The sequence below is a fragment of the Gorilla gorilla genome, chromosome 10 (assembly GCF_029281585.2).
Source record: "Gorilla gorilla gorilla isolate KB3781 chromosome 10, NHGRI_mGorGor1-v2.1_pri, whole genome shotgun sequence".
Lineage (NCBI taxonomy): Eukaryota > Metazoa > Chordata > Mammalia > Primates > Hominidae > Gorilla > Gorilla gorilla.
Window position 1 is genome coordinate 125,753,418 of NC_073234.2, and position 15,086 is coordinate 125,768,503.

General features: G+C 46.4%; 1 protein-coding gene across 2 annotated transcripts in view; it reads left to right on the plus strand.

Annotated features, from left to right (window-relative positions):
* ATP2A2 (ATPase sarcoplasmic/endoplasmic reticulum Ca2+ transporting 2) overlaps window positions 1-10,549 on the plus strand; it is a 72,411-nt gene extending 61,862 nt beyond the window's left edge. Inside the window, exons 14-21 of one of the 2 annotated variants that reach the window (XM_004053882.5) lie at window positions 99-434; window positions 1,676-1,896; window positions 2,680-2,882; window positions 4,330-4,415; window positions 4,694-4,827; window positions 5,449-5,566; window positions 5,653-5,773; window positions 9,748-10,549. In XM_004053882.5, coding sequence (XP_004053930.1) covers window positions 99-434; window positions 1,676-1,896; window positions 2,680-2,882; window positions 4,330-4,415; window positions 4,694-4,827; window positions 5,449-5,566; window positions 5,653-5,773; window positions 9,748-9,761 — 1,233 coding nt within the window. In that variant the 3' untranslated portion in view covers window positions 9,762-10,549. Of the gene's footprint in view, window positions 1-98; window positions 435-1,675; window positions 1,897-2,679; window positions 2,883-4,329; window positions 4,416-4,693; window positions 4,828-5,448; window positions 5,567-5,652; window positions 6,776-9,747 lie in introns of those variants that run through there. The other variant, XM_019038775.4, reaches the window with a different exon arrangement.
* Window positions 10,550-15,086: the final 4,537 nt, after the last annotated feature.

Below are 15,086 nucleotides of genomic sequence, written 5' to 3' on the forward strand. Positions count from 1 at the left end.
TGCAGAAACCTGTCTCAATGTTTAACTGGGCATTTTTCAAACTAGGGGACAAAAACTAGAACTTGCCACTTTTATTTAAAGTGATGCTCTTATTTTAGACCAATCTGACCTTCGTTGGCTGCGTGGGCATGCTGGATCCTCCGAGAATCGAGGTGGCCTCCTCCGTGAAGCTGTGCCGGCAAGCAGGCATCCGGGTCATCATGATCACTGGGGACAACAAGGGCACTGCTGTGGCCATCTGTCGCCGCATCGGCATCTTCAGGCAGGATGAGGACGTGACGTCAAAAGCTTTCACAGGCCGGGAGTTTGATGAACTCAACCCCTCCGCCCAGCGAGACGCCTGCCTGAACGCCCGCTGTTTTGCTCGAGTTGAACCCTCCCACAAGTCTAAAATCGTAGAATTTCTTCAGTCTTTTGATGAGATTACAGCTATGGTGAGCATGTTTGAACATGTACAGGTGACTCAGGCTACACAAGCACATAGTAGCCTCTAATTTTGACCACTGAATTTTTTTGTCATAGCTCCCTAATTTGGAATTTGTCATGATTTGGGTCTTTTCTCTAGAATTCGGTGAATCAGTGGTTGGGCATGTTGTGTGCTACTTGCAGGGAAGATCCTAGAGTCGTTTAAAACCCAGAAGGGCCTTCCAGATCAGTCCCAGAGGAACAATCTGGTGATCTAGTCTCTTTTTTAAATGAGACGTGTTTTTATTGTAAGTTTTCTGAAAATTGAGGATGTAATCAGTCAGTTGTTTGGATCACCCTGCTTTTAAGTTGGATGTTCTTTAAGAGCTGGCTATTGATGAAGCATTTCCAGTATTCTTCCCCTCACCTGATTTTCACCCAGATACATTATGTTAAATTTACTTTCTTCTCTTTTAAAAAAAAATCTTAGTTTTGAAACATACTATAAGTGTACTCTCCTCTCCCCCAGAGGTAACTGAAGTTGGAATTTAGCAAAAATATTAAAAACATGGGAGTGCTGTTTTTGTGTCTGTAGACAGTATTATTTTTGCATGCTTTTGAAGGCATATTTTTTGGCCAAGTGCAGTGGCTCATGCCTGTAACCCCAACACTTGGGAGGCCGAGGCAGGTGAATCACTTAGGGTCGGGAGTTCAAGACCAGCCTGGCCAACATGGTGAAACCCCGTCTGTACTAAAAATACAAAAAATTGTTGGGTGTGGTGGTGGGCGCCTGTAATCCCAGCTACTCGGGAGACTGAGGCAGGAGAATCGCTTGAACCCAGGAGGCGTGCAGTGAGCCGAGACTGCGCCACTGCACTACAGCCTGGGCGACAGAGCGGGACTCCATCTCAGAAAAATAAAAATTTGCATATTTTTGCAATCTGCATCTTTCTACTTGAAATTTATCCATGTGGATACAGGTGCTTCCTCTTGACTGCCACATAGGTTGTGCTTTTGTTTTTAGTAAGATAATACAGATAAATTTGAAGTCCCCTTTGTCCCACTTTGGTAAACTTATTTGGTAATTTTACATTTCCTAGGTAAAATGTGTTTTGTGACACCAACTTATGAAACAAAAATTCTAAAACTCTTTGCCAAGAGACCTACGGCTCTATTCATTTTCCTCCTGCTTCCCATTCAGTGGGCTTTTGCCTAGGGGTATGAATGTGGCATGCCAGTTGGCTGACCCAACCATTGCTTTCCCTTTCAGACTGGCGATGGCGTGAACGATGCTCCTGCTCTGAAGAAAGCCGAGATTGGCATTGCTATGGGCTCTGGCACTGCGGTGGCTAAAACCGCCTCTGAGATGGTCCTGGCAGATGACAACTTCTCCACCATTGTGGCTGCCGTTGAGGAGGGGCGGGCAATCTACAACAACATGAAACAGTTCATTCGCTACCTCATCTCGTCCAATGTCGGGGAAGTTGTCTGGTAGGTCTCTGTGACAGCATCACTTACTGTACGCCTTTATCTAAATGGGTCATGGAGCCCAGTTCTTGCAGTTTGCTCTCCAGATTGCAGCAGCTTTGGTCTTTATGCCTGAGTTGGAAGAGGGGAGTGGGCAAGACAGAAATGCCTTATGGAAGCAGTGGTGCTTTGGCCCTCGGGAGGGTTGTCTGCAGCTGCCCCAGTGTTCAAAGAATCCTCTTTAACATGAAACTGAGCTAACATTAACCAGGTAGTCACGTGGAATTCTTGCCCTCCAAAAGTTGGCTTTATCTCTGTCAGCTTAATAATTTTTTTATTTTTATTTATTTTTTTGAGAGAGTCTCGCTGTCGCCCAGGCTTCAGGCAGTGGCACGATCTCAGCTCACTGTCCCCTCCACCTCCTGGGTTCAAGCCTCCCGAACAGCTGGGATTACAGGCATGCGCCACCACTCCCTGCCATTTTTTTGTGTTTTAGTAGAAATGAGGTTTCACCATGTTGCCCAGGCTGGTCTCTTAACTGCTGAGCTCAGCCAGTCTGCCCACCTTGGCTTCCCAAAGTGCTGGGATTACAGGCATAAGCCACCGCACCTGGCCTCAGTCATCTGAATTTAAGTAATAAACTAAGTAAAATTGAGCTTTAATTCAAAATTGGGTGTAAGTATTTTACAGATTACCTGAAGTTGTTGTCATTTATTTTTCTGGAGGAGGGCGGGGTGATGATGCTCTTTAAATAGTGGCCAGAAGTCATTTGGGCTCTCTTTGTCTTCTCTTCTTGATTGGAAACAGTATTTTCCTGACAGCAGCCCTTGGATTTCCCGAGGCTTTGATTCCTGTTCAGCTGCTCTGGGTCAATCTGGTGACAGATGGCCTGCCTGCCACTGCACTGGGGTTCAACCCTCCTGATCTGGACATCATGAATAAACCTCCCCGGAACCCAAAGGAACCATTGATCAGCGGGTGGCTCTTTTTCCGTTACTTGGCTATTGGCTGTGAGTACAATTTTTTTATATTACTGATTTTTAAACAAAATGTTTGTGAGCTGAAATTTTGTAAATTCATCCCTTAAAAGCGTATTTTTTCTTCTATCCCTGTATAGGGTAGCAAAAGACAGAGATGCCCTCTTACAGTTCGATGAACTATACACCCAATTTACTAAAGTCCTTTCACAGTTCCAGTTTTAGCATCCTGCCCTTACTTGGGCTTTTGTGAATGAGCAATTAAACATCAGGGTTTTCAGATTTAGCCCTGTGTGCAAAGGGATAGGAATGATTCACGCTAGGTTCTGCCTTCCAAGAGTTCATAGGTGGGATTTAAATAGATAATTGTCACCAAGATATAAAATTTAGTCCCTGTTTCCATAAGAGAAGGGCTGCGCAGTGGCTGGTCCCTTTTATATATAAATCATCTCTTTAGCCCTCATCTTCCTCACCCCGGGTTCTTCCCCATTTCATAGATTGGGAAAGTGAGGTGAAATCACTTCCCTGGGATCCCATAGGAAGGCATTGTGTTTTCATAATATAGTCACATGACTTCAAATTCAAAAAGCACACAATGGCATAGAATGGAAAGGGTTTGGGCCAGTCACTTCCCTCTGGCGTTGAGGTGCTCATGTACCCTGTGCCCTTCCGGAGAGATTCCAGCATGCTGTGCACACCTGCATGTTGACCCTTGTCTTGCCTTCTTCCTGCTTGTCAAATCCTTCCATATCCGGACATGTGTAGTGCCTCATCCTTGCAGCCAGCGGCCTTCATGCTCCATTGTAATTCGTGGGTTAGTGGGTATATGCACTTGTTGTTTTTGATGCTACCACATGGGGATACTTGCCTCGTCTGAATTCTGTGTATTCTCTGCTGCACCTTGTTGCTTCTTTGCAATAAACTTCCTGAACTCAAAGCTAATACTGGGGGGAATCCCAGAAGCTGCTGAGGGCAGGGCCATGCTGCTCAGTGTTCCACCCTAGCTCCTGACAGCATTTCCCTAGAAAGCTGCTGCTGGGCCTCTAATGGAGCAAATAAATCTGTGTACAACTAGGCAGCAATAGTTTGTCCAAAAGTCCTGGTGTAATCTAGTCCCTCAAACTGTGCAGCCTTACATGGAGTACACACACACTTGCAGCCTTGAAGTACTACCCACTGAGGGGAGAAGGCACGGCAAGGGGAAAGGCTGGCACAGGATGGAGCAAGTGCTTTTTCTCACACATTCTGGAGGAAAAGTTATCCAGTTCTTCTGTTCTAGAACCACCCCTGTCCTTCAGAAACCAGGGTCTAGTTGCTCTGGCTACCAGGCGTGAGCAGGTGGTGGTAGCACCACAGGCCCCGGTTACCATCACTGTCCCATGTCTTTGATCTTCGTCCTTGTGGGGATTGGCCTTCATGGCCTCGGTGGCAGCGAGCCCTGCAGAGGCAAGTGCATCAGCATCACTGTGTTTGTTCCCAGGTTACGTCGGCGCTGCTACCGTGGGTGCTGCTGCATGGTGGTTCATTGCTGCTGACGGTGGTCCAAGAGTGTCCTTCTACCAGCTGGTACTCAGTCACCTTTCTTTCTGTACCTTACATGAGAAGTGTTGGGGAGGCCTTGACCTTTCTGTGGTTTCGGTATCTATCAAATCATCTTAAGACTCAAACGATAAACAGTTACACCTAAGATGATTCTGAAGGACCAGGGCTTCTCCGAGAAATTGGGGTAAACCTCTTGGCTGGCTCTGCATTCAGGCTGGTCTGTGCTAGGCTTGGTATGGGGTTGGAGCCTGGACTTGGGAAATATACTGGGCTGATAGGAATTTGATTGGATTTTCTTGCAGAGTCATTTCCTACAGTGTAAAGAGGACAACCCGGACTTTGAAGGCGTGGATTGTGCAATCTTTGAATCCCCATACCCGATGACAATGGCGCTCTCTGTTCTAGTAACTATAGAAATGTGTAACGCCCTCAACAGGTTAGTGCACCTTGACGGCAGGCTGAGGCGAGCATGCTGACTGCCAGGGCACTGGGGAATTGTGTGTAGTCACGGTTGATTGAGGATCATCACAGGACAGTTCTTCCCTTCCCAAAAGAAAGGAGAACAGGCAATACCAGTTTTAAAAGCATGAGCTGTCGTCACCTCCAGGAAGTAGTGGGAGTGCTTAGCCCTGTGTTTCTTAGGAGCTCTTCCTTAAAAGAAACCGTGGGGGCCAAAAATAGGAACTTTGGTACCCCTGTATGCCAGCACCCACAGGGAAGGAATCTCACCCTTTCACACAGACAAATGGTACCATCCAATTAAGCCCGTGACAAAAATGGAAATTTCTAAATAGCCCAAGTCTCCAGGGTAATTGGGAACAGCTTTGAACCCACTAAGATGGGGTCTGCTATGCCAAAACATAGATACAGAATTCACAGTTTGTCCTGCATTAGGACATTCTCTTCAACTTTGCCACTGTAGAAAGTGGAGGTAGGTCAGCGGATGGTGCCACATTAACAGCCGCCTTACTGAAGTGTAGTCCAACAGGGTCTTACTGCCACTGTGACACGTGCCTTGCCTTGGGGGTGCGTTTCCCCACCTCTCCTTGCTCTGCAGCTTGTCCGAAAACCAGTCCTTGCTGAGGATGCCCCCCTGGGAGAACATCTGGCTCGTGGGCTCCATCTGCCTGTCCATGTCACTCCACTTCCTGATCCTCTATGTCGAACCCTTGCCAGTAAGTGGTTGGGTGGGGCTTGGGCTGGGGACCAGCCACCTCCTTCCAGGGGAGGCTGGAGGCGTGACACATCTTCTCTGTGTCAGCTCATCTTCCAGATCACACCGCTGAATGTGACCCAGTGGCTGATGGTGCTGAAAATCTCCTTGCCTGTGATTCTCATGGACGAGACGCTCAAGTTTGTGGCCCGCAACTACCTGGAACCTGGTAAAGAGTGTGTGCAGCCTGCCACCAAATCCTGCTCGTTCTCGGCATGCACCGATGGGATTTCCTGGCCATTTGTGCTGCTCATAATGCCCCTGGTGATCTGGGTCTATAGCACAGACACTAACTTTAGCGATATGTTCTGGTCTTGACTGACAGTTTTCCATAAAGAAGATGTTTAACTTAATCAATTTTTTTATTGTTTAAAGCAACTGTCTATTTCTGCTGAATTTTCACATGAACATACTGGCTGGTGATGGAGGTTTCATACTCTAGATTTTGTTTTGCTTTTTCTGACTCCAGTGGGGCAAGATTTTCCTTTTTTATACACATAATTAAAGTGTCCATTGACATGTACAGAGAACTAACACTATTTTATGCAAATATTTTTTTGTAGATGAAAAAGCATGTACAGTGTTCTGTTTAATACTCATCCTTGTATAAAAAAAATAGTTGAGCCAGCAGACATTGTCAGCAAATTAATTGGCAGCAGATTTTAGGAAATGAATGTGTGTGGGTTTTTTCCTAAAACTAAATAGCATGTATTGTGTCTTTTGCATGATGATCTGGATTTAATTTGATATCACAGTCTAATTTTTATTCATAAGCCAATTTTTCTGCACTGAGCGGAGTCTTGCTACCTCAGTCAGTATTGTTTTGGTTTGCTACTTCCCTCACCCACTTTGGCCTCCGTTCACCCCACCCCACCCCCACCTCTCCCCACCTTACCCCCGCCCCGCTTGGCTTCTTCTTTAGGATTGTGATGGTTCGTTCTGTTTACATCAGTTTTAACGAGAGGTATGCCTGTACTCGCTTGTGCAGAAAACATTGTTCCAGATTCAATCGACTGGGTTTATGTCCCTTCACGTAGTTTTTAAGGTTATTTATTTAAATGTCTAATGTATTTTATTGTAACAGACATTGTTTTGCCAACATTGCCTATTTCAGTGGCACGTCATCTAGTTTTAAAAAAATAAAACATTTTAAATGGACAGAGAAAAATAACTGTCTTGTCTTTAACTCTTAAGTGGCTTACCTGGGACTAACAGACATGTCCAACTTTCTCTCCAGTTCTTAGCTCAGAACTTTAGTTGTACTCTGCTTGAGGGGAAGAAGGCTCCTGCTCTGCTGTGTAGGTAGTCATAGGAATTGTATTCTTAATGTACAGGCACTAATTGTCATCTGTGATGTACATTTTATGCAAGTTTCTGCTGGCCTGGTATAGAGAACATAAGGGCAAGTGTGTATGTGTGTGTATGTGTGTGTTTTGTAAAATCTGTAAATAGCACATGACCAAATGAACATATTGTATAGAACTATTTTTATTTGAATATGGCACTAACCACCACCACCGTTACTACGATCAATGTTTGCGCATGTTCGAGATGAGTCTCACCAACAGTGTGTAAGTCATTAACAGTCCTAACTGTGGTGTTTTCCTCCAATGCCTTCCAACATCCATCAACTAACGTGAGTATTTTCTTCCTGGGATTTGGATGCTTTAGCCTAAAGGTGACTGCCACCAAGTGAGATAACTGTATGTCACTAACTTACAAGCCGCCTCCATGGCAGACGCTGCTGTGCTCCCTGATGCCCTGTGAGCACCGGGGTTGCCTGTGGCACCTGCCATGTGACTCGGGCGCGGCATCAGCTGGCTGGAGGTGTGGCTTTCATAGACCTCCACAGGCTGCCTAGGACAAGATGACCAGGAGGGCCCAAGCCAGACAAAAGCCAGAGTGGGGAGAGAGGCATTTCAGCCAGACCAACAGGCTGAAGGAGCTGTGAAGACTGTATTGCTAAAATGAGGGTTCGCAGCTGCCAGGAGTCATCCCAGAACATTGCTACTTATTTATTAAAAAGCTAAAAACTAGTGAAAGCAAGTAACTGAACCAGTGAACTCTGGGTATCGATAGGTTCATCTTAAATAGGCCATTTCCCCACTCCCCCACCCCCGCTTGCTTGGTCTTGTCCTTTGTGGCTAAGACTTAGCTCTGCAGGGGATGTTAAAGCACAGTTAGTAGGACGTGGCTCTGCACAGCCCAAAAACCAGCTTACTCCTTAGCCAGGGTGTGAGGCCTCGACTATATTCTTAAAAATGTACTTAGGCTCTGGTTACTGGGATGGCCAGTAGATGTAATGCAGATGGTTGGAGTTTGGGGAGGGTTAGGAGGCATCAAGCAGGACAAGGTGCTGCTGAGTTCAGAGGGCCCACGTTCAAGGGATGGAGGTGGAACCTGGAGACCGACTCTTAAAAGCACAGTCCGTGGTTGGGCGTGGTGGCTCATGTCTGTAAGTCAGTCTCAGCCCTTTGGAGGCCACAGCAGAAGGATTGCTTGAGCCCAGGTGCTCAAACCAGCCTGGGCAACAGAGTGAGGCCCTGCCAAAAAAAATCAGCCTTACTGTGAAGCCTCCAAGGCTGCTTGCAGGCAGCTGTGGCTCTCGGGAAGGGAGGCTGCTTTGCCCAGCAGGGAACATTTGGGGCAGGGGGTAAATTTTGCCAGTTTGAGCATCATGAGGTGTAACAAGAAATGAGTTGAATGGGCCAAATGCAAGGAGTGCATCTCTGGGCTGCAAACTGACTTGAGTGCTGCACTATTGCTATTCCGTGCAAACAAAACTCACAGCTTTTCCTGACTCAGTTCCTTGACTTAGTGGCCTTTACAAAAAAAGTTGAGTAGTGTGTGGCCTGCTGTCGCACAGCCCCTAGTTAGCTTCATGGTTTCTCAGCTTCAGACCCCTCCAGCCCACAGAGGAGCCCATGGAGGGACCCACTTCCCTTGGTCCAGACAGCTGAGAGTGTGTTAGGCCTACTGCTGTTTTGAGCAGGGCCACTTGCTCCATTTCACTGAAGGCTTTGCTGGGTGAAAACACTTCAGCATCTCCTCCTCAGTTAGGTCAACCCATAAAGACCAGGTCCAGCACCGTGGTCTCGGCACATCCCTGGCCTCAGGCCCTCACCTAACAGTGAGGCAGCAGCTGCCTAGCCCCGCAATGTGCCTGTCAGGCGGCTCTTGGCCTGAAACTTATTTCCACATTCTTTACTGATGGGCAGGTGGCTGAAGGCCCAGCCATCAGTGTCACTTGTTGCCACCCCGTGCCTCCCTTGGCCTCTCTGAGCTTTGCCCAGAAGACCAACAATCATACATACCCTAACTGGGACACCACTCTGCAGAATGCAGATGATCCATTCTGGAGGAAGCTGTCCCTTGAGCTCAGTGAGCTCCCAGGCAAGCAGGGCATCTGGCCAACTTCCCTCACAACAGCTGCTCCCACATCCCCTCGGACTGGAGCTTCAGCCCTGACTGAGGTGGGCGGACCTAAGACCTGAGACCACAAGATTAGCTCAGTGTCTACCAAGCATCTAGCCACTGTCCAGGGCCAGAGCATACCACGTCTGCAGTGCCTGTGAGCAGAGCCAGCCAGTTGCCCTGTGACTATAACCACCAAATTTGTCCAAACACCCGCTGCAGTTAGCAAGAAGGGTAGGCTTCACCCTCCTTTACTGAGGAGAATGATGCGGAGGAGTTTCCTCTCCAGGGCTAGGCAAGGCAGGCGAGCAGCCAGAAGCCGGGTGCCCACAGGGCAGGGACAGGAAGGCTGTGCTGCTACTGGCTGCTCACTTCTCCATCAACCTCATCCTCTGCACCACTAACCAAGACCTTGTCCTCTTGCCTGTCTTGCTGCTTTCACAGCTGCAACGATTGTGTCTGCCTCGTGGGGTTTTCCTCCAGAGCCTTTATTCTGTAGCCAGACGACACGAGGAGTCTGTGTCACTGAGCCAGTGCTTCTAGATGCTACCCTGTGTGGGCGGCACCTCAGGGACAGTAAATCAGAAATGCTGGTCTTGAAACCTTGAAAAGATCAAGCTGAATGTTTCTTTTCATCTGTCGCTGTTGATCTTCATCTATTTAAATAGGTATTCTAACGTTTCCTCTCTGTATTTCATGAAGCTGATTTCCTCTCTCTTTCCTTTTCAGCAATACTGGAGTAACCGCTTCCTAAACCATTTTGCAGAAATGTAAGGGTGTTCGGTTGCGTGCATGTGCGTTTTTAGCAACACATCTACCAACCCTGTGCATGATTGATGTTGGGGAAAAAGAAAAGTAAAAAAGTTCCCAACTCACTTTGTGTTATGTGGAGGAAATGTGTATTACCAATGGGGTTGTTAGCTTTTAAATCAAAATAATGATTACAGATGTACAATTTAGCTTAATCAGAAAGCCTCTCCAGAGAAGTTTGGTTTCTTTGCTGCAAGAGGAATGAGGCTCTGTAACCTTATCTAAGAACTTGGAAGCCGTCAGCCAAGTCGCCACATTTCTCTGCAAAATGTCATAGCTTATATAAATGTACAGTATTCAATTGTAATGCATGCCTTCGGTTGTAAGTAGCCAGATCCCTCTCCAGTGACATTGGAACATGCTACTTTTTAATTGGCCCTGTACAGTTTGCTTATTTATAAATTCATTAAAAACACTACAGGTGTTGAATGGTTAAAATGTAGGCCTCCAGTTCATTTTCAGTTACTTTCTGAGTGTGCAGACAGCTATTTCGCACTGTATTAAATGTAACTTATTTAATGAAATCAGAAGCAGTAGACAGATGTTGGTGCAATACAAATATTGTGATGCATTTATCTTAATAAAATGCTAAATGTCAATTTATCACTGCGCATGTTTGACTTTAGACTGTAAATAGAAATCAGTTTGTTTCTTTCTGTGCTGGTAACAATGAGCATCGCACAGACATGGTTTCAGGTAAATAAATCTATTCTATGATAAATTCTCAGTGTGGTGGTGACTGTTCTCCTGTGGGAGGGGGACTGATGGGCACCAAGGGCCTCCACTCCGCACCCGGGCCTGCCCCTCTACGGGGAAGCAGGGGAGGCTCAGTCTGGGCAGGGTGGCCGTGTGACTAGAGGGGAAGGAACCTCCTGGACTCGACTTCACAGTAGACAGGCTGACTGGTAGCAGGTCCGCCCATGTGAAGCCCACCCTGGCTCCCTACCCTTTAAGGATGGGGGAAGCTGAGTGTGTGTTACCAGTGGGGTCTTAAACACACAAGGCCTCACTCATCAGTGTAGTGAAGAAAGCCAAGACTCCGCGCTCTCCATTGTTGGCAGCCTGGAAAGATCTGGAGACTAGCAATGGAGAGATGTTTCTTAGGCTGTTCAGATCCAAAACTTCCACATTCCCCGTTGTTGATAGGTATGGGATGGAGAGGTGAACAGAACTGAAGCAGCTGTTGGAATTCATTTGCTGGTTACTTTAGTGCTTATTTGGCAGTGACGGGTTTGGGATTGGGCTTTTGGTTTTTGCACATTCCCTAAGATGATTCTTTATCACTTTAAAAAATACCAGGATACAAGGATAGCTGGATGATTCTATAAATCTAATTTTTAAAACTATCAGTTCTGGGTAGGCACGGTGGCTCACGCCTGCAATCCCAGCACTTTGGGAGGCCGAGGCAGGCAGATCACAAGGTAGGAGATTGAGACCATCCTGGCTAACACGGTGAAACCCCGTCTCTACTAAAAAAAATTGCCAGGTGCAGTGGCTCACGCCTGTAATCCCAGCACTTTGGGAGGCCGAGGCGGGCGAATCATGAGGTCAGGAGATTGAGACCATCCTGGCTAACATGGTGAAACCCCGTCTCTACTAAAAAATTCAAAAAATTAGCCGGGCGTGGTGGTGGGCGCCTATAGTCCCAGCTACTCAGGAGGCTGAGGCAGGAGAACGGCATGAACCCAGGAGGCGGAGCTTGCAGTGAGCCGAGATCGCGCCATTGCACTCCAGCCTGGGTGACAGAGCAAGACTCTGTCTCAAAAAAAAAAAAAAAAAAAACGAAAATACAAAAAATTAGCTGGGCATGGTGGCAGGTGCCTGTAGTCCCAGCTACTCAGGAGGCTGAGGCAGGAGAATGAATGGCGTGAATGTGCCACTGCATTCCAGCCTAGGCGACACAGCGAGACTCTACTGATCAGTTCTGCTGATGGAGAAAAAAAAATTTGATAAAATTTAACATCCATTTTCTAAAAATTATTCCTATGTACCATTTATTATTAGAAACCAAAAGTGTTAACGCTTTAGAGTTGCATTCCAAGTCCACTCTTGCCCACTACCAAACACTGTTCTAGAGGTGCTAGTCAGTACAATCGGGCACGAGAAGGAAAAAATGCCTTGGAATGAACAAAAAGCAATCAGGGGTCATACTGGGTCAATGTTCCTAAACAGGAACTATCTTGTTCCTAGTTAGAAATGTTTAATGATTCAGGGAAAATTGACAGCTGAATGGGAGTGACATATAATTCATACTGATATATGAGAATACCAATGGTGGCCTTAGGCCAATCCTAACAAACATCAGGCAGACAAAAACCAAGGAAGCACACCAAACCTCTTAAAGCTATGGTAATTCAGTGCATCACTTCAGAAGGGTGGTGTTCCAGCTTAGTAGGTAGGTAATAGTTGGATTATTATGTGGGGGGTCATCTTGAGAAAAAGCTGTATCCCTTACACCCAATAAATTGCAAATGGATCAAAATACTTGGAAAATGCAACTATACCCCCAAAAGAAACATGGTTAAATGGTATAAACGAGAGAAAACAAATACCTCATGTGAAAAGATGCTCAACTCCACTGGCAAATTAAAATCACGAGGTAACGTCTCGAGAAGTGGGTCTTCTGATGCCAAGGATGGAGCAGCTTGCGAGGATGAACTCTAGGGAATGACCGAAACCACTCAGCCTAGAGGTGTTCTCAACACCCTTACCCCCACCCCCGCCCCAAGCAGGTCCACTCCTAGAGAATCTCACACATGGGGAAGAGCCACAGCAGAGTTTTTGGAGAAAAATGAAACCACCAGCAGGAAAATGGGTGAGTACATTCAGTCATATTCAGATGATGCTCAGCTATGAAATAAGCTAGAACTACGTTATCAACCTAAATAAATCCTGAACAGTGAAGCCAAGTGCAGCAACATATCAATATGCACAATACCGCCTCATATCCTCTAAACGTGGCCCACGGGCCAGGCTGGCTGAGGAGAGAAAGTGTGTACACCAGAGTGTACATCAACGTGGACTAGTACCAAACAGATTGGTAATGAGTTTGTGGACATCAGCCAGAGGCTGTGAAAGCCCAAATCGATAGTGGTTAATTCAGTGAGGGAGAGGGGTGGAGACGAGGAAAGGCAGATACAGCTTTACCTATCAGTAAGGAAAGTATAGATGGAGGTGTTCATTATGCCTGTTTGCGTGTCAGATTTTCATTTTTGGGGAGGGTGGGAAGTGACAGTGTCCCAGGCTGGGGTGCAACGGTGCCATCATGGCTTGCTGCAGCCTCAACCTCCTGGGTTCAAGCGATCCTCCTGCCTCAGCCTCTTGAGTAGCTAAGACTATAAGTGCACACTACCACACCTGGCAAATTTTATAATTTTTGGTAGAAATGGGATCTTGCTACTTGCCCAGGCTGGTCTTGAACTCCTGGCCTCTAGTGACCCTCCCATGTCAGCTCCCCTAGTCGCTGGGATTACAAGCATAAGCTACCACACACAGCTCTCAGATTTTTAAATATCTATATCCTTTGATCAAGAACTTCACTTTCCTGAAATCCTCCCATATGTTCAAAAAGTATAATCCCTACTGCACTCTTGTAGCAGAAGAGTGGAAATAAGCTGATGTTCATCAAGAGGCAAGAACTGAATAAGGTAGAGAGCATTAAAACCATGGAATACCGTGCAGCCTTTGAAAAAGACAAGGTACACGTGTGTACGAGCAAGGAATGATGTCTGATATACGTTGTCTGCCCAGGGAAATATTCAATTACAGAGCAGTTTGTATTATAATCTACCATTTTTTAAAAACAGAAGGAAGTTAACAGTTTCTAGTAATGACAGTTGCTGAGAATAACAAAATGCTGCATATAGATGGCAGATGGTGGAAGCCAGGTCTCTCTGTTGGAGTGGGAGGAAGCAGAGGAAGCAAGGGGAGAAGCTAAGATAAGCAAGGGGAGGAAGCTAGAATAATCCATGTGGTAATGAATTAGAGCCGGAGATATCAGGATGAAGTCATGTTTAGCTTCATATGTACGGATGGTTTCATATAGAAACACTGATAGTGGCGAGGCACAGTGACTCACGCCTATAATCTCAGCACTTTAGGAGGCTGAGGCAGGAGGATGAGGAGCCCAGCAGTTTGAGACCAGCCTGGGCAACACAGTGAGACCCAACATCTACAAAAAATTTTAAAAATTAGCCAGGCATGGTGGTGCCTGCCTGTGGTCCCAGCTACTCTGGAGGCTGAGGCAGGAGGATCACCTGAACCCAGCAGGACAAGATCACACCAGTGCACTCCACCCTGCACGACGCAGCGAGAGCCTGTTTCAAGAAAAGGAAAAAAGAAAAACTGCTGACTGTGATGTGTATATACACTGGTCACTACACACATGCATTTCCTTGTACTGTCAGCTCAGAAGGCAATGAACACACTTGGCTTCCAGTGTTAGGTTTCTAATGCCATTCTCCAGTAAAAAAGGGCTCCTTGGAGAAATGGCTGATTCTAGAGATGGGACAGAAAACGTACAGTACGTGCCTGAAGAATACCAAAGCACCAGAAAGGAAGGGCTCAAAAACAGCAATCAAAGATGTGGTTATGTGAAAGGAACACAGGAGCCAATTGAAAAAGCCACAACAGCCAAAGAATGTGAGCAACAAAATAAAGCAGTATTGGACTAGAATCCAAAGTATAAATATCCACAAGTCCACGCTGACATAAACAAATAAATAAATGGGGGTGACTACAAATCTTCCATGCAGAATTCCAAGTAATTTACATGGACACTGCCTCAGGAGGTGGAGCCTCACCTCCTCTGTGGGCTGTGCAATGTTCCAAAGAGTACATACGGTAGGGATGGGAAAGTGCCCGTCACTGTGGAGACCTGACATGCTACCTCAGCCAGGGGGCGTCATCTTGAAAGCATGGGCCCTTGATCTGAAGTGATGAAAATGGCATTTTACCTTTGTGGTCTTCCTCTCAAAATACACAACCTCAGTCTAATCATCAGAAAACACCTGACCAATCCCCAAACGAAAAATCCCTGACTGGTATTCCTCAAAACTGTTGACATCATCAAACCAGGAAAGTGAGAAAAGTATAATCATCAGAATGTAAAAACGAATGGGGCCAGGTGCAGTGGCTCACACCTGTAATCCCAGCACTTTGGGAGGCCAAGGTAGTTGGATCACTTGAGGTCAGGAGTTCAAGACCAGCCTGATCAACATGGTGAAACCCCATCTCTACTAAAAATACAAAAAAATTAC